This window comes from Caloenas nicobarica, chromosome 2 (genome assembly GCF_036013445.1).
Source record: "Caloenas nicobarica isolate bCalNic1 chromosome 2, bCalNic1.hap1, whole genome shotgun sequence".
Classification (NCBI taxonomy): domain Eukaryota; kingdom Metazoa; phylum Chordata; class Aves; order Columbiformes; family Columbidae; genus Caloenas; species Caloenas nicobarica.
In genome coordinates, this window is record NC_088246.1 from 74,758,505 (window position 1) to 74,782,787 (window position 24,283).

At 44.2% G+C, this 24,283-nt stretch overlaps 1 protein-coding gene across 1 annotated transcript in view; it reads left to right on the plus strand.

The window, feature by feature from the left end:
* The first annotated feature begins 8,456 nt into the window (after nt 1-8,456).
* F13A1 (coagulation factor XIII A chain) overlaps nt 8,457-24,283 on the plus strand; it is a 61,196-nt gene continuing 45,369 nt past the window's right edge. The window contains exons 1-3 of the mRNA XM_065630032.1: nt 8,457-8,541; nt 9,471-9,619; nt 15,401-15,589. Coding sequence (XP_065486104.1) covers nt 9,472-9,619; nt 15,401-15,589 — 337 coding nt within the window. The 5' untranslated portion in view covers nt 8,457-8,541; nt 9,471. The remainder of the gene's footprint in view (nt 8,542-9,470; nt 9,620-15,400; nt 15,590-24,283) is intronic.

The following is a 24,283-nucleotide window of genomic DNA, read 5'->3' on the forward strand; positions in this document are numbered from 1 at the left end:
TTCCTTCATGAAAGGCTGTGTTTTTTGTGAGAATAAACACAATGTTACAGAAGTATTCATTAGATAAGACATGCAACAATGGCCTCTTTAGACATTCCAAGGGTTTGTTGATTTTTATGCCTGCAAATCATATATTTTATTTTGAGACACATTTCTTAAAGAGGTGTTATTGGTATTTCAAGTAACAAACACAAAAATTTACATTTACTATTGAATGCAATAGAAAATGTTGGCAACAGTGGTGTCAGCTATAAACTCAGCATTTGAACACCAACTGTCAGCAGATACGGAACAGAAATATTAGTCAAGCAATGGCCCTACCAATGGGAAAAGTTAAGCAAGTAGGTCATTACAGTTTACCTACTTGCCCCAACATTTTTCTTCAGAGATCCGCAATTCAATTTTGCTTTTTATGAATGCACATCCTTGATTAAAATTTATTGTGGTATGATGCAAAAAAATTCCACTTATTGGTTGCTCAAAAGCTGTTTATTCAGGTTACTTGCTTCTCATCATCCTTAGCTAGCTGCTCCTTTTTATGCTGTTAGGATATTGTTTCTGTTCATTGACTTGATGTCCGACTTGCAAGTAAAAGCTGGGAAATCAGACTGCAAGATGGTGACATGGACTATTTTAAGGGACAAGACTTTGAATGAACCGATTTCCATCTGTATATTCCAGCCTTTAAAACAAGTTTATCTTCTTACTTGAAAATACATTTGCTACTCTTCAACTCAATGTTACCGTCACTCTTCTTATTGTTTCCTAACATGCTGCTTGCACCCCGTTTTCATCCACATCTCCAGGGAATTATCCAAGTAAGGTAAAAGGACTACAGAGTTTCAGGAGGAATCCCAGGCAAACAAGGCACTTGGGTCAAGACAGCTGAGCCACAGCCAGTGAGCCCCTTTTTGTATGAGTTGAACAAGCTATAATTTTTTTACAAGTCTGAAGTTTAAGAATTCCAAGGGCCTTTCTGAGGAAATGATCATTTAATACAAAAGATAGATCAATTCCCATTTTGTTTGTACTGCTCTTTTCCATATGAGTTTCCAATCTATTAGTGAAATAGTAAATGCTGCCCCAGCAACCAGTCATTGATATTTTGAAAGGAAATCAAAAGCAGTGTAAGGTTGTTGAAGAAAACGGCTTGAAAAGAGTGAAAGATCATACTATTCCTATGATAGCTGCAAAAGTTTGTGAAGATTACAGCTGAGAGAGAGATGGGCCAGAAGGAGATCTAGGAGTCAAGGAGAAGATATCTGCCTGCAGAACTTTGTCTTAGCATGCCTTCTTATAGATTCACAGTCTAAAACTTTGTCGACGTTGATCTGCTACGGGCACTCAACCAGAAGTGGAATTGTGGGAGAGGATGGATGAGCCTCGAATGTAGAGGGCACCCATTGATGATGGTTATTACCTTGGTCTTTGTATGGCTTTGACAGGATTTACACAGCTTCTGGACATGAGAAATGCTGTGCGTGCCTACTATTCATAACACAGGGTTTTAACATTAGCTGAGCAGCCATGGACCTTGCTGTAGGTGCGTACTGGAGTTGCCCTCTTGAGGCAGTGTCTCTCAGCTGATCTGACTTTTATCTTTACTCCAACCATGAGCTCACTGTGAGCACAAAGGGAAAAGCATTTGTTTTCCACTGTGCACATTTACAGTGATTTTGTGGACGCAGCACAGCACTATAGAAAGAGGCAGGTAAGTGGAGCATTTAGAAGGCATTAATTTCTTCTTACTTTCTACTTTTTTGAACCACACTGCAAAAGGTTACAGTGGGAATAGGAAAGGAAAGAACTTGCAGACTTCACAAAAATCGAAGTCTACAGCTTGTGCTGGATGGGTATATTTGGCACACATCTGTGATTATGAAATGACTTTCAAATTGCTTTTGAACTTCATCTGGATAATGATTCACCCTTTCAATTTCCTTTCCCCCTCCAGAACATCCACCATTAACAAACCAACTAGTTGTGATGTTTTACAATCCGCATTTGAACCTACTTCTCAAAACATTGCACACTTCCTTAAATAAGCAATTACTCAACTCATATGCACAAAGATAAGGTCAGTCTTGGCACTGAAAGCCAGATCAACAACCCACTTTGGCAACCTCCTTTGAAACAAGTCAAGAAGCAGTTGCCCTAAAGACTTGTTAAACTGCAATGTCAACAGGCAGCTTAAGTGTTTCTGTACAAACGGATATTGTACAGCCTTGATTTGGTTGAGCTGAGCCCATTACAGGATTCAGGCATATGCCTAAAGATGGAATTACTTACATGACTGAAGTTAAGATGTGCTTAAGTGTTTTGTTGTGTGTGGGCCTACACACTACATCTGTGTTTGTATTAAGAGGAAAAGCTGTTCTACAAGACATTTGGGCATTTTAAAATGCATTTTTGTTCTGAACTGGAACAGGAAGTTTTACTCTGCAATGAAATTTAGGAAATCTTTAATTCCAGAAATCTTGTAATTGAGTATACTTGAAACATTGTGTGTCAGTAATGTTGAAATGCTTTGTGACATTAAGATCGAAACATTACATGTCCACATATGTTACTAAATTAATTAGAACCAACTGTCAACTAAGCATGCTGGGATTGCCTGGGTTGTGTATTACCCACCCCCTGGATGCAGGATGAGCTCTGGTCTGATCAAGCTTCTTGGCTGAGGTGCAACGCTTGATGAACACTGCTGTTCAACCTAGCACTAAAGCAAGGATCTTAACTTGTGCATGAGGTAGAGCTCAACCTACTAAACCCTACTCAGCCCGAAGGGCTCTATGTAGGGACATGTCAAGTGTCTTGTACCAGGTCTCTGACGTGAGCACTTCAGGGACGCATGGCACAGACCCTGTGCTCATGCTTGTAGGTGATTTGGGTCTTCCTTTGCTTATTGATTTTGGCCTGGAGGTATTCAAGATGACTCCACACTGTCCAGGAGGCACAGTAATTTGGGCACAGCACAAGGAGATGACCCTCATCTGCATCTGATGCTATATGTGACAAGCGAGCCCCTCTGGACCTGAGGGCTGCAGCTCTGCAGCAGCAAGTCTGGATACAGGACTGAGCTGCAGCTACTGAAACTCAAGGCAGGTCTTTGCAGGAACCTTAAGGTTCCCTTTCCTGAGCTTCCCAAGCCTGTCCTGCCATAGACATCCCAGTACCTGGGGACTGCAGCCTGGCTGCAACCTGAGAAGCTAAAATGACCAAATCAAAGCTAAACATTTTTTGGTAACTTCTATTAACTCTTTTACAGTAATCAATTATAATTTTCTTGAAAATTTCAGTGTTGTGGAATCAGTGTTCGCTAGAAGGGGATTGATGCATTGAAAAAAATGCAAACATCTCTGTGAGCATATAGCAAAAATGACAGACAAAGTCTTAGCAGACTGATTGTATTGTTTGCTCTCCCTGTCTCTAGATACAATGGCTGTTCAAAAGGGAGTAGGTATCTGTCAACAGTCTCTGAAAAGAGATCATACAAATCATCTCTTTCCTCTGCTGTTCAAGTCACAGTCCCTCATCTCAGACTCATTGACTGATGGACCAGGTAGAGTTGGTCCTTAGGCCAAAAGTTTCTCTTTGTGTTTGTGGAGTTTAGAGACAAAATGATACTGAAGTAGTACCTTCAGAAAAGATTCTTTCTTTAACCAAACATACAGCACATGTGGTGAAATTTATTCAGGCAAATCTTTTATCTAAAATGGCTTTTCCTGTTTAAGTCTCTGGGTAGTTATGGCTTTGCTTTGATGTCCTGTCCTTTTCTTTTTGGGTTGAAATAGAAATCTAAGGTCCACTGCCTTCATGTCTCGATCAGCTTCTTGGTCAGCTGGCCACAGCAGAGAAGTTGTTTAATTGCATTTTTGAGACATGTTCTTTCATCAAAACATAAACCAGTACATGTAGCTGGAGCCTGTGAATATCATCTCTTATGAAAGACCCCTTTGCCCTGGCGTGGCTTCTCTCTTACTCTTTCTGTAAGAAACAGGGGCAACCCCTAGTACCCAATCAACTGAATGCTTTAGATTCAGATGTCAATAAGAATAGGAGAGGGAACCTGTGTGTTCGTAACAGGCAATATGATTGTTTTCTTATGTTGCCGCAGTTACTACATGTACAGTTATATTTCTGTCTGAGGAAGCAAAGTGCCTTCACAGATGAGTACAAAAAGACACAAGTGTTTTTGCAAGCCTGATCTCATGAGCTTGTATGTACTTTATTGTAATCTGACACATTGCAAGAAATCTATTTTACATAATTGGCAATGGCAGCCACATATTCTGAGAGAAAAAAGTGTATTGAACTGTATACTATGTATCACCGATAATGATTTTCAGCAGTATCTTCCATAAAAGTAAATGATAATTTAGCACTCGAAAGCCAGGCCTCAAAACCAAAATAAAACAATTTTCTTTTTCTGTGCCTAGGCTAGGATTCATCTCACCTCACTGTAGACATCAGCAGTGTAGACACATATGGTAGGACCCATCACCCCAAGCTCCCTTTGCAGTCAATACAGGGAACAGGCACTTTTAGGCCATGATTCATCTGACCTATTTACATGTCTGCTGTAGGAGGAGATGAATCACTGCCTAGACTGGATCTGTGCGGAGGATAAAGGGAGCCTAAGATGGCCAGCTCAGATGTAGATGCTGATACAAATCTACAGTTTGAATTTAGACTTGCAGTTTAGAACAATTTCAGAGAGGACATAAATTTCCTAAGCCACACTTTCCTAGCAGAATGTGTGTATGAATATATATATGTTTTTTTCTTCCTTCAACAGAAACATTTGCAATAATATCTTTTGAATACTGGCCCTATATTCCCTTCTCCAAATGTTCCACTGTCTAAAGAGATGTCATTTTATATCTCTCTGTCTCTGCTCCTGCCCCTCTTTCAAATACAGACATGGGTACATGTGCCATGTCTCAGAGCTGGGCCTTCTGAATTTTCACCACTAGCTCAAAAGATACTCCTCTGTGTGTGGTAGCCAGAGCTGTTACACACAGAAAGATATATTAGCTGGTTTGGGTTTTTTTGAAAAAAGCAAAGCAGAATATGCAAACAAAACCACCAAATGAACATTTCTGAAATTTGCTTCTGTTTAAAAATAACAATTTTTATTCATATTTTCTATTAGAATCTGCTCTACTCTGCCTGCAGCCTTTGTGAAGCAGGTCATCATAGGAAGAGGAACGTGAGCTTCTGGGAGACAAGTACTGATGTGGAGGCAGGGGGAAGACAAGCCCGATTGATCTAAGAGAGGGTGCAAGTTCCCGAGTGAAGCTCTGAGAGGACAAGAGACGGGTAAAGTTTTTGTATTACGTATAGATCAGAGTTGAAAGAATCTGGTTTATGGGGAGTGAGAATGATGTCATTGCAGGTACACTTGTGCACATGCTGTAGTATAATGTCCCAGTGCATCTGAAGACCCATCTAGACTGCAAATGGCATGAGGGTAATATTAAAAAAAAAAAAAAAAAAAAAGGAAGAAAGGAAGGAATTCACCCTGTTGCAAAGCTTTACAATGCTCAGCTGCTGCTGAGAAGTGCTTGGTGTAGCTACAGTAGTGGTAGGCACAATACCCCTCCCATCCAGCTGCTGGCACACAGCACAGCAACCCATTTATGTGAGCACCTGGTTGATCAGTTTGCTTGTGACAGATCTTGGCACGCCCTCTCCTTTACTGACTCTTGTGTTTTGCAGGATTTTGTTCCCCCACAAACTCCTGTCTGGCATGGGAGAACTTGGAACAGAGCGATATTGGCTCTGGTGACAGCGGGAACTGCATTTTGGATAACCCTTTGTGGTGCGAGCTTTCCAGCTATTTAAGGACTTTTTTTGTGGGGATGGGAAGGACAGTCTGTCCATCATCCAAAGTCCATTGTCATCAGTGGGAACAGCGCCCATGACTGCAAAGGTCTTTGACAAAGCCCACGAGCATCTGAAGGCTGCCTCTGAGAAGTGGGTATGGGCTCGTGGTTCCCCACAGGGTGCAGTGCAGAAGTGGCTTCAGGAAGAGAGAGTGCTCTCTCACCGGTCATCCCAGTGCATCATTCATTAAATATAAGACCCTGCAGGAAAACTAGGGCTTTGTGTTCGCCTTGCCCCCTTGTTGCATCAGCCCTGACGTCAGTAGTTTCGAACCATGGAAGTCAAATTAAGGCCAATGCAGTCTAATAGGCAAGGGAGAGCAAATGTTAAGAAGTCAAGGTAATGAGAAAATACCTGCCATCTGGAGCTGTCATAAGCACGAATTTACATCACTCCCCACAAAATAAATAAATTACAGCCTGCAGAACATTACTCTCCCTGAATGCAAAGCCCCACTCCTGCCGCTACTGCCAAAAATTTTGGCCTCCCCGCTTTCCATGTGATCACCAGCTTTTGCCGAAAACCCTGGAGAGATGCGGATGGGTGCGGGGAGACATCTGCAACCGCTGGCTGTTAGAGCGCGACGGCTGGAGCAGGATCTGTTTGGCTGCATCCGCTCGCTCCCCTCCTCGCCCTGACGGGAAGTTTTCCTCCTGGCTCTGACAGCACCGCAGCCACTTGGGGAAGCACATGACTTCCTCTGGAGACGGCGTTTCTTATTTGTGTTGCAGGCCTCCAGCAGGCATGGCACCGAGGCAATATTTATATCAGTTTTTGTAACGTCGTCGCAGCAGCTGCACTTTTTGGGAACTGAAGTGTTGGCCGGAAGTGGAGAGAGAGGCACAAAGCACACCATGCCACATAGGAATCAGGGTGGAAGGGGAAAAAAAAAAAAAAAAGAAAAAAAAGAAAAAAGAAAATCAGCAACCAACCTCCTTCCCCAGAAAGCTTGTTGTGTTCTTGGGTGCCAGGCATGCTGCTTGCCCTCCAGGTGGTTACCGCAGGTCCCATCTGCCTAAAAGTGAGTCAACAGAAATCATAGCTCAGGATGCCAGCGATGGGACCATATCTTTCCCTGTGGGGTGCTTGCGCTCCTGGGGGAGCGGGGCAGGGGAAAGGAAGTCCCCCGGCTAGGTGGCTTGCCGTGCTGCATGCCTAACAACCTGCTGGGGGAGGTGGGAGAGAGCTTGAGCCCTTTGGCTATGAGACAGCATAGTGCAATGCTCCTGTGCAGACAGCGAGGCTGCCTCCAAAACCGCAGCAGCCTGGTGCTGTGCCTCAGCAATCAGCCCGAGGAGGCTGGTTAGCCCGGCTGCAATGACGTGCTGGTGCTGAGACAACGCTCCCAGGTCCCCAGCTGGTATCTCTGCCCCGCACCATGCGGGTATCCTGACTTCTGTGGAGCTACCTTGCTGTGGTCGCTACTGGGAAATTTCCAGGGGGATAGGGTGCGGGTCCTGTCTTCCAGATTATTTACCATTACAGGAAAGTGACATGATTCTCTTTTCTGCCTCCTGGCTTGGTTTCAGTGATGTGAAGTCAGCAGAGGTTTGAGGCATCATTGATGTTACAAGACTGGAAGTCATAGCTAGCTGAAAGAGAGTGGGGTCCTCTTCACTGTGTCTCCTCGCTCCTTCATCTACCCTGCAACTGAGATAAATAAGTGCCAATGGCAGGTCCCATGTGTGTAAGAAGGGCTCTCCACTGCTTGGCCTGCGTATGCCTGTCTGTGTACTTAGTACGTAATTTGTACCTCTGCTGCCAAACAGCAGCAGCTGGCAGGACAGTGGGCCTCAGTTCTTGCCTGTATACTGCTTTTTCTCCATGTAACTCCACTGGTCCATGGAGTTATTACGTCTGACAGAGGAGGTGTCACACACTCTGCAATCATCTTAGAGTTTGGAGGAACTGAACAAAGTTGGCATGGCTTCCGCCAGGTACTGCCCCAGACCCTGGCTGTCAGGTGATACACGTTTTATCATGGGCAAGAGCTGAAGGTCATTTTCCCCGAACAGCTGTTTGGTGCAAAATACCTTCGCTGTCCTGAACTGCAGAGGGTCTCAAGAAAAAGGTCCCCTCTGCTGGGCCACCAACAAACTCTCCATGTCCATGTTCTACACAGTCCTCTGAAAGGACTGCCAGGACGCACCAGGCAGCGGAACTGCCACTGTGTCTGCCTGGGGGTACTCTGAAAACCAGCACGTGAAGTTGCATTGCAGGCACCATGAGACAGAGACACTGTTAAAGACCGGCAACATGGTGAGCATGGCTTCTTGGGCTGTGTCCCTCAGAAAATCCGCTCTAGTCTCCCTCATGCCCTTGTGCCTTGAGAAGCTCTATTCCGTCTCACTAAGAACTGAAACTTTGGTGCCCAAGTGCCCTGAAATGCTCCTGGTGAGTGGGGTTGGGGTAAGACAGGCAGAGAGAGGGAGGGAGTAAACAAAGATGTGCCAGCAGCTGTGGCAGATCCTCCGAGGTGGTGTGGGGAGGGCTTGGCAACCCTATCAGCACTGTCCTATTGCAACAGGAGGGAGGAGGGTACGCAGAGGTTACTTAAAAACCCCCAACTTTTTCCAGGCTTCTGTAGCACTTCAGAAATTCTGGAAGGGAGAAGAAAAAGAAAGAAAAAAAAAAACCCTATCTGAAAATAAGGTACCCTTGCTAACTAAAAAACTTCCTTTAAGAGCTTGCTGCTGTTAAATAATTGCTACATTTTGAATTGCTGTTTTCAGGAGCTTTGGGAAGAAGTTTTGTTCTCAGCCATGAATATTTTCTTAGAAAGATGGCATGGCACTTTCATTGCTGCATGCTTACACTGAAATAGATGTGAAAGCAGTTTTGACTAGCTCAAAGAGAAGTCTCTGATCAGCCTACATCTGAGATTTCTCTTAACATTGTTAGTGGGAGAGAAATAAGTGGATAAGTGCTTTTTTCTTTATTTATTTTTTTCCTTTCCCCCCTCTCTCTTTCTTTCTCTCTCTTCCTCAAAAGTGGATTGCCTGGGTGCAGGAGTTAGCCTTTTAGATATTGGGTGTTCCTGTGCATAGGGACAAAAATACAATTCTCCAGTAATCACCCACAGACTGTTGTAGGCTGTAGTATTTGGGATGATTGCAGTATAACTTAGAATGTCATTTTTATTAGGGGGAGGTAGTGTGTGATGCACTTTCTGGAAATATAATTTGCTATTTTGGATTCAATAATGCTGTTTTGGAGGGTAGAGGAGTGAATGATTTTCCAGTTTGTTTACCTGAAACTCCCTAATGTTTTTAGTGTCCTGCTTCTCCCAGACAAACACTTCTGTGTTAGGCTTCCTTCTCTTTCTCCCACCTCCCTTCTTCTCTTATTCATGTGTTTTGACAAACACAAAATGCCTTCCACTCCTTAGAGAGCTGTACTTCACCATTAGACTGATGTTTTCTGCCTCTCAGTTTTAATTTATGTGAGTCTAAAAATGCGTAGCTTCCTGGCACCCCACATTGGTTTTGGTTTCTCCCATCTTACATGTGCCATGCTGGCTCATGTTTGTTTTTAATTGCAATATTTCTTTCTTTCATGGTATTACAACATTTTTAATACAGGATGTCTGAAACAATGAACACCAACGAAGGTAAGAAACCTTCTCTGAATGGGAGAAGAGCCCTCCCATCAAACAACTCTAATGAAGAAGAAAATGAGGTCCCTGAGATGGAGGCTTTTGGATTGATACCTAGAGGATTTAATCCAAAAGGTACAGTGTACAATTAAGCCATGAATCTATTTTTATATCTTCCATACTCACCCCTGCCAAGGTCTGTGGATTAAAACCAAACCACTTTTTGCTTAGTATTTTAATTTGTGTCCTACATACCTCTTGAGCTCCTTATGTATTTTGATCTCAGATAGATTTTATTGCCGCTCATGGAAACAACTTAGTAAAAACATCCATGTGCTTGGAAGCGTTACCGCAAGGGTGGGGAAAGCAAGGAGCAGAGAAGTTGAGTGACCAGTTTTCAGATTGAACTGTGGGAGAGGTTAAGAAAAAGGCAAGGATGGGTTTTCCCAGGTTGATCACAATCACAGAGCCACTTTAGAAAGTGCTGGCTTCAGGCATGGCTGTGGCAACACTGGGTGAAGGGTACAGGAGGAGGCTCCCTTCTTAATGGCCCTTCTGGTTTGTCTGGCCTTAAACTGACTGCAAAACTACTGCAAAATGCTAGCTGGCATGGAAAACTTTTGCTAGACGTTCAACTCATAAAATAACTGTAACTCTAAAAGACATCCCCATAATTTTAATTATTCTCCTGTGGCAAGTGTTTCAATCATTTGGTTGGGGAGTCAAAACAATATCATATAGGGGAAAGGCAAATCCATCCACATTCTCAGTGCAAACTTTTTGGAGTGAACCTTAAAAAAAAATAGATAAGATTTTGTTTAAAAGAAATCAAGATTGTCTCCTGAATGAGTCACCAATTAAATTATGTTGGTTTTTTGGCCTGTTTGAAATGAACAGCAGAACTCGTTGAATGTGGCAACTCAGGGTAGCCAGATGTAATAATACTTAATGCTCATATGGGACTTCTCATGCAGGGTTGAAAAAAGACTTAATAAATGTGGACAAGCATTAATTACTGGCATTCTACACATTGGGAAATGGGCAAAGAGGTCTTAAGTGACAAGCTCAAATTTTTATTGGAAATAATTATTTCTGTAATCCTAATCATGTGTCTTAACCACATGTTCCCCATTATAATACACATATATTTAAAAAAAAAACTTTTAAAAAATGCCTGAGCAAACCGACTGGCATGTTAAGACTGTAGAAACTTTGCTTGAACATTTTCAAACAACTCTATAGCTCTGGGGCAAATATGTGTGTTTAAATTGTAAAATGTAATGCAATACAGGTCCTGACTAGATATTGCTTCAAACTCAATCTGCTCACAGAAGCTGGAGATGCGTAAGGGTGTGGGATACCTTAGAACGAATGGAGCCTGTAGCTAAAGCCCACTGGTACCAGGAGAAAGATTCCTATTGCTTTTTGACATGCTTCGTGTCAGGCTCTGAATGAAGTGTGGTGCTGGTGGGTGGGAGCCTATTGCTTTTCTGAAGTACAATGGAAGCTTGAGAATGTCAGTTCAAGTGACTTGAGGCAGGAACCAAACACGTGCTTAACGTGATACTGCTGGTGAGAAAAACAGCCTTTGTCCAAAGCAAAAGTTTGTGCGGCCATAGGATAAACCCCACTATGGGACTGGTATGGTTGAAAAATAAACTTTTGCATAACAGCAAAACTCTTTTTGTACAGCTGGATCAGCTCTGCTGTGCAGTTCAGCTCTGCAATGCTTGTAGCAACATCACGCAAGGGGTGACGGGAAGGGAAGGGACTGTAGCCCTGTTCCTGTTTCAGTGTACATCACCTGAGATCTAAGCCTGTGATACCAGCTGATGTCAGTGTGATCCCTGGACACACTGGGGTAGGATGCTTAAGTCATCTGCCAGGCCACACTAAAGGTTTATAGCTCAGTGGAGCTCAGACTGGGACTTATGTTCAGGAGCTGAGCCGGCCCAGAGCACTCACAGCGTTGTGCTTGGGGAATAAAGTGAGCGACTGCAGGCAGAGCTGGAACGGCAGAGCATGGCAGGGCTGTAACGCTGCGAGCACATCCTTGCAGAGGACTGCTCGTGCCATCTCCTTCCCCTTCTCCTGCACACCTCTACACTTCTGGGTTGCCCAAATTTTTTGTAGTGGTTCCCACATTTCATTGCTGTAACACACTAAAAAAAACCAAACAAATGCTTGTATCCCTGCTGCTACAACTGAGGTGTTTTCTAGCCTTTGGGGTAGGACTGGACACCTGCTATAAACATCTAAATGTCAGTGTCTTCACTTGCGTCAGATCATAATCAACACAGAGCCAGCCAGCAAGAGGAGGTGAGGGCACAGGCTGCCCAGAGAGGCTGTGGGTGTTAGTTCCAGGGTTATCTGTACTACACTCCACTGGCTACAGCAACCAGCCGTCAACTGGCCATAAGAAGAGTTGCGTACCAGGCTCACATCATTTAGATGCCTAAATTTAACTGAATCCTGCCCTTGATCTGTGCAGTGTAGGTGTCTACAGCTGAGCTAGTCACCCTCGTTCCCCTTGACAGCCAACAGAGCGAAACAGGCATTTTTAGGGTGTGATTCATTTGACCTATTTTAGCTACTACTGTAGCATGAGGTAAACTCTGTGCTTGACTAGCTCTCTGCTGACACCCACTTCTGTGCCGCTGAATCACAGCCGGAGCGTGTGGCAGAGGCTGACGGGGATGGCTGCACCCCCAGCCCGGTCAGGGGGCTGCTTGTTGCTGGAGCCCAGCTTCCTTGTGGGAGGAGATGCTCAGTGAGGAGGATGCTCAACCCCCGAGTGTTCCTTCAGCAAGAAGCCTGTGTCTCTGCGAGCACACCTGTGCCGTGTCCTCCCCCTGGCTATTCCTAACTAGCTCATCTCGTTGCAATGTGTTACACGTGGGCCTGGCACTTACAGCTGCTTGGTAGGAGGACGCAGCCATGCGGCCCCACGGTCTGCAAGCTCCCCACGTACCTTCCTTTGCAATGTTCAGCGACTCAACAGAGAATCGTGCTTCCCCTGTTGGCACAGCGATGGGCACCTCTTTTGGAAACTCACACTATTTGGTTTGTAATCCAGAGCCCTTTTTCTCTGAGCCTTCAAGAAAACCTGATGTTCGAAGGCTATTTTTGTTATTTGAAAAACAGCTCAAGCTTGTGCTCATTTGTTTCCACGCAAGCTTAACACTGTAAAAGCTTTAAGAAAGCATCAGACTGCTGCCTGTCATGCAGCAAACCTGCTTGCACTAAACAACAGACCAGGCTACAGGCAAACTAACAAGCGGACCTGTCTTCAAAGGAGGCCTGGATGGCCACCTGTCCCCCACAAACAGGTGAGCAGTGACATTCACGTTGCCTGGAGCCTTCCTTTTGATCACACCCTGGCGATGGAGTTAGCACAGCCCATTACCCTGCTCCGGCTTTGTCCTCCATAATTACCATTACTGTAATTAACACAAGCTTGGTCACAGGTTATCTTGATCTGGCAAGCTCAACATATATTTTAACACTGAGAGTGAAAGTGAAATGAGTTTTCTGCAGATGCGTATGGCTGTGTTTTGACAGGAGCTATGTAAGGGTCTGAGATAAAATGAAAATGCTGAACTGATGGCCCAGGGTGGCTTAGCTTTGCAGTTCCTTGAAGGGGCAAACATGCAAAGGAAGGGCAGGGTCACTTGCTTTATACTTCAGAACATGAGATGAAAACACAACAAGCCCTCAGCTCTCTTTTTAACTTACTGACAGGTTCATCTCAAGGTATGCAGCTTTTACATGCACTGCGTTCAGCCTGGGAGGGTTGAGAGAGAAAACTGGAGACACTCTCCCCTGCCCCTGCTTTACTCCCGTCTGGGAAGTTCCTGCCTCACACAATTTAATTGTGAGCTTTGTCAGCATTATTGTGAGCGAGCATTGATAGTTTTGGAGGGAGGGAGGCAAAGACATGCCCCACTTCGCAGAGGAGCAACGAGAATGATTTCTGAGCAAAACGCATTTAATGTTTCACACAAAAACCATCTCTGTAACTTCAGCCAGCACTAAAGCCAGCAGGGATCTACAAAAGTTACTCCAGAAGCCTAGTGAATTAAATGGAGGATAACAATAACATTGCCATGGGACTTTAAGCCTGCCTCAGGATTCAACAGGGTATTCCAGCCTTTCCACAGATTAGGGTTAGCAGGAGGTGGATGGGTTTAGGTTCAGTTTTCCAAGGCTTCTCCATAAAAGGATCCTCAGCTTCCTTCCTATCCCTTCCCTTTCCTGCCCTGCCCTTCCCCTCCCTTCTCCTCCCAGCTGATGGTGACAATGCACAAGAAGGACCTGCTCCTGTTGCCCTTATTTCCCCCTCTGTCATCTGGGACCCAGAGGCCAGTTTGGGTGGCTTGACTGGGGCAGGAGGGCCATACTGGTGTCCAGGGGAGTTGCTGCCTGTGGGGCTCTGCTGATATCTGGAACATATCCCTGCAGAAGGGCAGGGCTGAGGCATATGCTGCAGTAGCCTGGAGTCTGCGCATCCCAGAGGGAGCTGCTCTACTGCTTGTCCAGAGCCGGCCACCATGCAACATCTCCCTACCTTCAAGGAAGAGCAGCATGCAAAGCTGTTGCCTGAGATTCTGTGAAACAGGCCTCGTACAGTCCACAGTGACTTAAATATCCAACTCATTAGCTGAGCGCATCATTCCAGCTCACAGTGTACTCAATTGCAGGCCAAATTAGCCACCATCAGGAGTACACACAGCTCCACCAGCTGCTGTAAATGCACACCTCTCTTTGCCAGGCATGAATTTGGCTCTGTATCATCAGTATAAAATGCAGGAATTATCTAGTTTCTAACTGTCAGCACCTGGAAAGACAAGCTGAGAGCTGCAAATCAAGCTTTACGCTCCTATCTCTCTCCTGGTGGTGAGCACTAATGGTCCTCCTGATAGAGGTTTTGTGATTATCTGCCCAAGTATGCAGGCAAAAGAATGATGTCCAGTTTGTTTTCATGTAGTTGCTTGTTCTGTGAGAAGACTCCCATTGTGAACATTCCCGGTACGGTGCAGTCATGTAGTTTGTGGTGACTGCAAGTGCCTTTGGCTATCCCAATGCCACCCCACAATGGTCATTAGCTGAGCAGACTAACTTCTAGCAGTGGTAGGCTATAACCCTTTAGACAGCCCTAATTTGAAGGGAGTGAAGTTTTGCCCATGCATGTTATAGATACCTACTGCTGTTTCCCTATAACTCTATGCTGTAATTATATACTGTAATGTTATATTTAGTTTTCATAAGAAGACAGTAATAGCAGTGGAGGTGTACTGAGAAGCTGAGTCTAGACACATACAGTACACCAAAAACTTATTTAATACAGACAATCCAAGCTCTTGGCTGAATGCAAGATCATTATCTCCCTCTCAGGCTCTTCAGCACGCAATAGTAGTAGCGCTTTGCAAACATTAATATATTTAAACATCACAAACCCCCTGTGAATTTGCATTTTACAAATGAAGGGCTGCAAGATGGGAGACATGAAGCCACAGCTGTCAAAGATCCACTGTTTGCACTGGTAAACTTGTGACAGCAAGGCCCAGACTTGCAGAAAGCCAATGCCAAAGGAAAGATGGAGCCCAGCTCTCCCTGGGGACATTAATCTTTCTACCCATAGCAACCTGCCCTTTCTGCAATTGTTTTCATCATTCACTAGAAACCTTGCAGCCTCTGTGAAAATGGCAGGTGGATGGAGAAGTGTCAGTCCATGGGTCCCTGCTCAGCCAGGAGGAGGTAAACCCTGAACAGATCCAGCATGCTCCATTGCATGGTGTTCCTTGATGAGGCAACACTGGGGAAGGGGAGGACAGGGCTTCTCATTATGTTGATACCCATGTTGACATTCCGATATACTGACTCCTTTCCTCTCTGTTCATTTATGTGTCTCTGCAGATTACCTGCGTGTTGTGGATATTCAGATGTTCAAGGAGCCCCATGAGATCAACAAGCAGCAGCACCACACTGATAAGTACTACAGCCCCAAGCTGATAGTGCGTCGGGGACAGCTTTTCCAAATTCAAATTGACTTCAACCGGCCCTATAAGCCAGAGACGGACCAATTCTGGCTGGAGTATTTGATAGGTAAGTGCCTGGTGAAGGCTGTGTCATATCAGCAAAGTAAGGTTGAAGAGTCTCTCATAAACAGGAACACAGCAGTACTTAATGTCTGGGAGTTTTCCTGTTATGATTGATAAACCATAAAAACAGGCTTAACCATAGGCAAGGAAGAGCTTTTCTAAACAGGATCTGAATCCTTACACGAGAAAGTCAGCAGAATTGCTTGTGAGAGAAGAAGAGCAGAATTGGGGACTTTCTGTTTAGCAAAAAGCTGTACTTTATTGAGCTTTCAAATTTATCTCTAGTTAATGCCGTATGGCAATTCTGACAAGTAGGTGGAACGGGAAACATAATTTATTAGTGTTAGGAGATGCAGGGAGGAGGAGTCTGTTGTTTGAGGTAGGAGAGATGACTATGTATGAACTGGGTTAACAAAACGTTGAGTATGCAAGGTGGGAAAATTACACAGGGTGGAAGAATAGGAGGCCTTGCAACTTCGCAGCCTGCATCTGGTGGAAAAGGATCTGGGGGTGCTGATTGACAGCCAGCTGAACATGATCCAGCAGTGTGCCCATGTGTTTGTACCAGCAATAACGTGGCCAGCAGGACTAGGGAAGTGATTGTCCCCTTGCACGTGGCACTAGTGAGGCCACAACTTGAATCCTGTGTTCAGTTTTGGGCCCATCACTACAAGAAAGACATTGAGATGCTGGAGAGAGTTCAGAGAAAGGCAACGAAGCTGGTGAAGGGTCTGAAGCACCAGTCAGATCAGGAGCAGCTGAGAGAACTGGGGCTGTTTGGCCTGGAGAACAGGAGGCTGAGAGGAGACCTTATCGCTGCCTGCAACTACCTGAAAGGACGGTGTAGCATGGAGGGGCTTGGTCTCCTGAGCGGCAAGTGATAGGACGAGAGGAAATGGCCTCAAGTTGTGCTGGGGGGAGATTTAGATTGGATATTAGGAAAAATTTCTTCATGGAAAGGGCTGTGAAGCATTGGAACAGGCTGCCCAGGGAAGTGGTTGAGTCACCATCCCTGGTGGTGTTTAAAAGATGTGTAGATGAGGATCTTAGGGACACGATTTGGTGCCAGAGTTAGGCTATGGTTGGACTCGATCTTGATGGCCTCTTCCAACTGGAATGATTCTGTGATTCTGTGATTTACAGCCAACTTGGTAACAAGGGAGGTTTAGAGATTGTATCTTTGGACCAGAGACTTACTCAGGGGCACATCAGAGGCTTTCTTGATTTACTGCAAAAAGAGCAAGAAAGTATTTTTCTTCACACTGAGAGTTCTTCATCAGAGCCCCAGGTCCTGTTGGCTTAGTGAAGGTACAGGACCAGAGAATGGCATCCCAGGAAGTGTTTAAAAGACACATAGATGAAGTCCTTAGGGATATGGTTTAGAGCCGGGCTTCACAGTGCTAGGTTAACAGTTTGACTCAAAGATCTTAAAGATCTTTTCCAACCGAAATGATTCTATGACCTCGCTAAAGAAGAAGGACACCAAGTGACAGAGTGGAGCCTCCTACTGTGCTCCCAAGATGGCCCCACTGAATACTGCTCCCTACATCACAGCTCTGGGAAAGCCCCAGCTTCATCCAGAGTGATCTGGGACTTTCTGTGTTAAGACGTCAATGTTTCCCTTATAAACTCTTTAAAGTAGGTTTGAATTGACGTTTTAATTTACTTTCCTGAGAGATGCAGTTCCAAAATTTGTGACATCGATTTTTTTCCACAGTTGAATTATGATGATGTGGCTATTTATTAGATTTGTTGCATTTTAAACCTAGATGAGCATTTATCTCTTAAACATATGTGCAGTGAAAAGGTTACTGTCTGCTCATTTTTTTTCATGGGTCTCTTCTTTCTAATTTAAATTAGGGTTGGGAGGCATGTTATGACAGTCCAGTGAATGATTGGCTGAACAGCCACAAGTGCCTTTAAAAATTTAATATGCATAAATATCATTAGTTCTTTTGGGATTTAATTAAATTCAAGACTGTTCCCTTAATCTTTATATGTTTAAAACAAACAGCTGTAGCAAGAAGAAGTGGAAAATGGAACATTTGTTTTTTATTGCATTGTGTGCAGTTTGCATTTGTTTTAATCAGATATTCTATATTGGGAGAAGAAATTTAACACTTCTTTTGATGTTGCACAGTCCACTTAAGAGAACATATTCACTTATTTTCCTGTTGCTTTTTCCTAACACATCTGTCCATGGTTTGTACCTTGAATCTCTAATCGGGGATAAAAATCCCTTCATCCTCAGCCACAGTAGGAATGGGGTTAAATGCCAGGGGAGACTTTGCAACAAACTCAGCTCTGAATGATGACTTCGGAGTCAGCCCTGAGTCTGTGGTTGACTTCTCCTCCCCATTCTTCGCTATTACTGTGAAATGGGAACAGTAATGCTGATGTCCCGTGTGTGGTATCTGGCAATCAGCTGAAGGAAAGTGCTGCATATACAGGATAGTATATAATGCTTTTGCCCTTCCCTGCTTTTTAAGTGTCTGTTTCTGTGAACACCACTGCCCTCTTGCTACAAGGAATTTATTATAGCTCAGAGATGTTCAAGCTCCTCTTCTGGGAACTGGTTAATACACAGTGCTCCACAAATGTTTCTTTTTATGTACATGTGGTGAAAACACAGTACATTTTTTTCTCAGAGGCTAGCAACAAAAAACCAAAACAAAAACAGTCTGCAAAGGAGAAGGAAATTATCCAGAGATGATCTGCTTGACCCTTGCTACCTCTCCTTTTATTGGCAAGTCCAATATTTAATGCCCTGAAGGGGAGAAAGAAGGGGTTTCCTGTACTTAGGAAAGGGAACAGAGTGCTCAAGATTTCTGTGCTCTGCTCTTAAACTTTTTGTGATGGGGAGCCGTGTCCATTTACATCCAGGTTTTTTCTGTTCTTCTGCCTGAAGAGCAGTCATCCACCTCTCATAGTGTCAGCTGCCTGAAAGCCAGAGCCCAGTCCAAAATCTGTCACCTAGGCTGCATCGGGTTGCAGTTTATCCCTGCTGTCTTAAAACAGGGTCAACTCTCTTCTAGATAGTTTTTTTTTTCTCCCATTGACTCTCCCCCATAGAGCAAGGTCTGACTTCAAGATCACCAAAGACCTGCTCTGCGGTACTGTCAGGCAGGAGCTACACCAAGGGACTGGCTCAGGCCACAGCCATACAGCAGACACAGCTTGAGCTCAAGAAAACAAGGGCTATATCTCCTAGGAAGGTGCTGAGTTTGAGGGATTAAATTGATGGACACACAGAAACATGGGCAGATGGTTGTAAAATTACCTTTCCAAAGAGCACTCTCTGTGCCCAAGCAGACTTCAAACGGTACAGCAGAACAGTAGGATAACCTAGGTTGGAGGGACCTCTGGAGGCCTCATGTCCAAGCCCTTGCTCAAAGCAGGTCCAGCTTGCTCTGGCTGCTCAGGGACTCGCCCTAGGGACAGGTTTTGGGTATCTCCAAAGGTAGGGAGATCACTTCAAACAATGTGGACCATGCTGTCTACAAGCTGTAGAATCTTTTGGGTGTTTCAAGGTGCTGTTCTCACAAGGTACAAAGATACTTTTGGTAGGGATGGCTGACCTTGGCTCCCAGGGAATTCAGCTGGAGCTGGGAAAACTCAACATCTCTTTTTGCAGGGCTGTACCAACACTGAGGGCTGTTTGTACAATAGCACCATAAAAAGCTGTTCAGAAACTATAAGTTCCCAGCACTGGAAATTTCCCAGCATTGACGTTAAATCATCACAGAATTTTTGTCCGTTAAAGGCTAATTTTGCTCCTGAAAAATGAGGCAGTGGTAATGACTTGATTCTGTGCGTGTGCAGAACTATTCTATTTCCTCTATTCTCTAAAATTTAGTTTAGGTCTCTTTTCTTTGCTCCTATTTTTGCTTCTTTTGCATCATTAAAAAGATGATTAATGAAGCGAGTAAAACAAGTAGAGACTGCGTAATCCTTCTAATTGATAATGAATCAAGGGTACCTGGGACAAATGCTTCTTGCATCTTTTGAAAGTGGGTCTGAAACACTCACAGAACAATCTTTACTAACAATCTCTTTTAATCCGCAGTCCATTTTAAGACCATTCACACAGAGTCTGTAATTCATGGGCAAAATTATATAAACAAATATATATGTGTAAATATATAAATAATTCACTCCAGCCTCTTGGAAGTTGCTTTTACTGATATTCTTCTTTGATGGTTCCTTATGACTAAAGTCCTTTTTACTTTAACAGACTGTTTTCCATAGAGTCATCATCAGTGAAATTGGATGAAGTGCTAACGTGAATTATTATAATTCAGTTTTGCACATAATGCTTCATCAAACTAGGACCATACTTGTCTGCCAAAGTATGGAAAACAATGAATGTGCCAAAAAATCCACATGGAAAATTATCCGCTTATAAAGAGTAGCAGGATGTTATTCCGGTCTCATGCTGGACTGCAGCCCTGCCTCAGTACCTGTTGTTTCGGAGCTGCTCCATCACTACATATTTCCTTCCTCGCAGCCCATTTCCTGGCTTTAATAGGAGGCAAGGTGAGCATCACCCCTGGGGAAATACTCATTTTATTGGTCTGGGATTAAGATGAAAGAGCCACAAGAGAGCTGTAGATGCTGTGCTTACATCCTCTTCCCCACAGCAGGAACAATTGCAGTTTGCATGGAGCCCCAGGGAGCCCAGAGGAGCCAATGACTCCTTCACCCATCTTGATCTCTCCTGACTACCACCTTCATGGTGATGGAGACACTTTGTGCTGCTCTTGGCTTTCTACAGTGTAGGGCTCAGCCTGTCCAAGCACGGCTCCTGCATCTGAGGCAGCCAGTTTGGCATGAGTGCTGCAAAGTTTCCACAGTCACTGCTGCACCAGCACTGATTTTTCTGAAAAGGAGATGAATGATTAGATGGGCTTATATGGCCTTCAGTCTTGCTTTTAATAGTAGTTTCCTGTACATGGCTGTAAATCCTAGAGTGGTTGATGAGTTTATATGTTGCATCCTTACTCTAATGATATATTTCCCCACTTCCTCATAAATTGTTGTCTATTTGTATTTTCCTTAAATGGCTTCATAAATCCATATATATTGGTCTAGCCCTAAATATTATTATGAACATTTTATTCATTGGCATATTTCTGGAATGATCATAAATCCCGGTCTGCCAGGCTACTCTTACCTTTCCAGACATGTGCATGCATGGGCACCCATGCACCCACCCACATGCACTCCTCAGGCTCCTATAAATCATTGCCTTTTGGCCTGAGATGAGAGCAGAGACTTACTGCTCCTTTTTCTACAGTCTTTCCAGGCCTGCTCCAGAGGAATAGTTATAAACACAAGAAAGCAGCTAAGAACATAAAGATGTTGTAGCTGATCCTATATGGCTTATTTACGTGACACTACATTCCCACTTATAGTCGAGGGGGCGTCTAAATACAACTAAATAACCAAGGGTCCAATTCAGAACACCCACAACAAAATCAGTGGAGCTCTTCATAGTGTCCACAGCCTTTATCTAATTTCACAGCAATGTTGGGACATGGGTTATTCCAGGAAGGTTGAGGTTTTGTTCCTTTTGCCAGGCAGTAAATCTGTCTTAGTGGGAAGTATTGCTACCCTTGCTGTCACCTGTCCTCCTCAGCAGCTCTGGGGCAGGGGAGGTGGTAGCTAATGGAATGGCTGGGACATGAGGTGTCCCCCAGCACCTCAGATGGGATGTTGAGCTGAGTTCTGCCTCTGGGAAAAAGTTGCTCATTGGAAAAAAGTTGGATCTTGATTTTTTTAGGAGCCTTCTTGGCATTATACAAGAGCAACTAACTTTAGTGCTGGTGGAAAAGTCTGTTGGTGCTGGTATGTAACACAGTGCTGAAAGTTTATTAAATCACTATATGCCTGTTTAACAAAGAACTACAAAAACTGAACAATGATACAGAAACACCTGTCTGAACATGGAGTCCCATTTTGCAGAAGAAAGAATAATGTATTAGCAGTGGAATGCATTTCCTAGAAATTTACTCCAGAGAAGAGGCTTGTATGCCAGCTCTTAGCAAAGAACAATAAAATTTACTTTCTGAATGAAGGCACTGGGATATTTTTTTGCTCCCCTCTGTAATTCCCAGCCAGGCCCTAGAGGAACAGAGAGGAGGGAGTCCCTTGAGGTGCTCTATGAATTGCAATATTTCATACAAAGGAATCTTTGTCTTTATTATGCTCTGCTTTTGCACTATTGCTACAGCATCAAGTGGCACGTAAAATCTATCTGTATTTTTTAATGGTTTTAGTAGCTAAGGTACGTGACTCTGCTGTGTGTTTTATGACTATAAAGTACTAGAATCGTTCACTTCTGGGACAGAGTGGTCAGATGTTATTCCTAGCTGCAGCCAAAGCAAGAATTATTTCAAGATACTTGGGTTTCCTACATTTCAAAGTTCATATTCAGTGCTTCTGAGGGCAATGGGTGTTGAGGGTGGGAAGAACCCAGGTGTAATATTAAAGTAGTGGTTTACAGACACCGATGATTTTTAGAAAAATATGTTTCTCCTTCTTGCTTGTTTTGATTGTTTGGGTTTTATTAGACTCTCTTTTCTTTTTTTTTTTCTCTTCTCCCTTCTCTCTCCCTTCTCTCTCCTCTCCTCTCCTCTCCTTTCCTCTCCTCTCCCCTTCCCCTCCCTTCCCTTCCCTTCCCTTCCCTTCCCTTCCCTTCCCTTCCCTTCCCTTCCCTTCCCTTCCCTTCCCTTCCCTTCCCTTCCCTTCCCTTCCCTTCCCTTCCCTTCCCTCCTCTTCCCTCCTCTTCCCTCCTCCCCTCTTCTCCCCTCTTCTCCTCTTCTCTTTTCTCTTCTCTTCTTCTCTTTTCTCTCCTCTTCTTCTCTTTTCTCTCATCTTCTCTTTTCTCTCCTCACTTCCCTTCTCCTCTCCTTCTCCTCTCCCTTCCTTCTTCTTCTTTCCCTTGTTCTTCCTTTCCTCTTTCCTCTTTCCTCTTTCCTCTTTCCTCTTTGTTTTTCTGACACTTGTAGTTATTCATAGTGACTAATAAGGCTTGGTCCCAGTGTGCAAACACCCCTCTCCAGACTGCTTTTTACAATAAGGCTTACCTCTGCTACACAGCTACTGTACTTGTGGTTTCCAGCTCAAATTTATTTATCAGCCTGTCACAACTATTAGACTTCCAGGGCTGGCATTGAAATAGATTCTTTACCCTTTGTATGAAAGATTGTATCTAGGTAAAATAAATGAACCTAACAGGAAAATTGTCAGTCTTACCATATGTAATGTATGTCCCAAAAGGAGACAGATTCCTCGACTCCTTTAAAACACAATTTTCTAAGGAGGGTTCCTAAAAAGACTATTGAGAAATAGCTGTGTACACTTCCCTCTCTTCTGAGTTATCCTACTTCCACCAGAGAAGAATTGTCCTCTGAATTGTCCTCACTATATCTCCAGTCTCTGTGATGCCAAATTTCCCCTCCTCCCTGCTGAAAGAAAAACATCTACTCACTTGTGTAGGGCCTTCCCAAGAGCACCCATCGGTCTCTCCAGTGGCTGTGCTGGCAGCATGGTGCTAACTCAACAGTGGCATTTGGGAGCTGTCTAATGCACGCACGCCATACAGCAGCATGCATGTCCCCTGGGGAAAAACTAAACTAGATGGAGATAGGGGCTTCAAGGGACTGGGCAGGGGAGAAGGAGAAGGAGGAGGAGGAGGTGTATCATCTGAGCAAGACCTCGGCCCTGTTAGTCACTTTGAAGGAACAGTCCCAGACTTGGATAGCTGAAGGAGGAGCGCTCGTGTTTCGCTGACTGAACTTGCTGTACCTACCTCTCACCCTCCCTCTGTTGCTGCAGATCTCTCTCTGGCGTGGCAGTTTCACCCAGAATTAAACACAGCTTGCCTTCATGCCTGACAAGTCTGGAGCTGACATGCTAAGGAGCTGAGGCATATGTTAAAAATAACTCACTGTGAATGCGTGTGTGTGGCCACGGTTCTGTGTTTTACACGGCTCATTCTTTTGCTGCTGTGTAAATAGACTTTGGCAAGCTTTAACAAACACGGCTCTCTGATTTTTTGCCACTGTGAAGTGTATGTGGTGTGAGGGGCATCTCATACATGCCTATATTCACACATGCTTCAGTCATGGTACATTTCACCATGTAGACCTCCACTCATATTTATTTGCTTTCAAAGCCTTGTGATGCAGCTCTGAGGGAGACCTGAGCTCCTTTAGTAGCAACAGCAGCTATTTTGCTCCTCTTTTCCTGGGCTCCTGGAAACCCCAGGAGGAGTAGAACTGAGCCGAACTGCAGCTGAAGGGAGCAGGAGCTTTAGGAGCCCAGCTTGGACAGCTACAGAAACCAAGGTGGATTAAAAAAGGATAAGAAAAGTATGTAAGGGTTGGTCTGTGTACTGTGCAGCAGGGAAAATAGATTTGTTTGGGCCATTAAACCTTCGGTAAAAGGGGGATTTCTGTGAAATAACGCCTTCTGGCAGTATTGTGGCTCAATACCTAACATTAAAATGTGGAGAGTTGGAGCCCTATGAGAGAGGGCCACTGTGAATTCTCTCCTGTCCTCTCCTACCTCAAAGGCAAGACAGTCAGCAGCTCCGGTTCAGTGCCTGACACCTTCTGAGCTGCAAAAGGAGCCTATAAAAAATTCACCCTATGCCTGATGGTAGATGCGCAGCAACCTCTAGTTTTTCTGAATT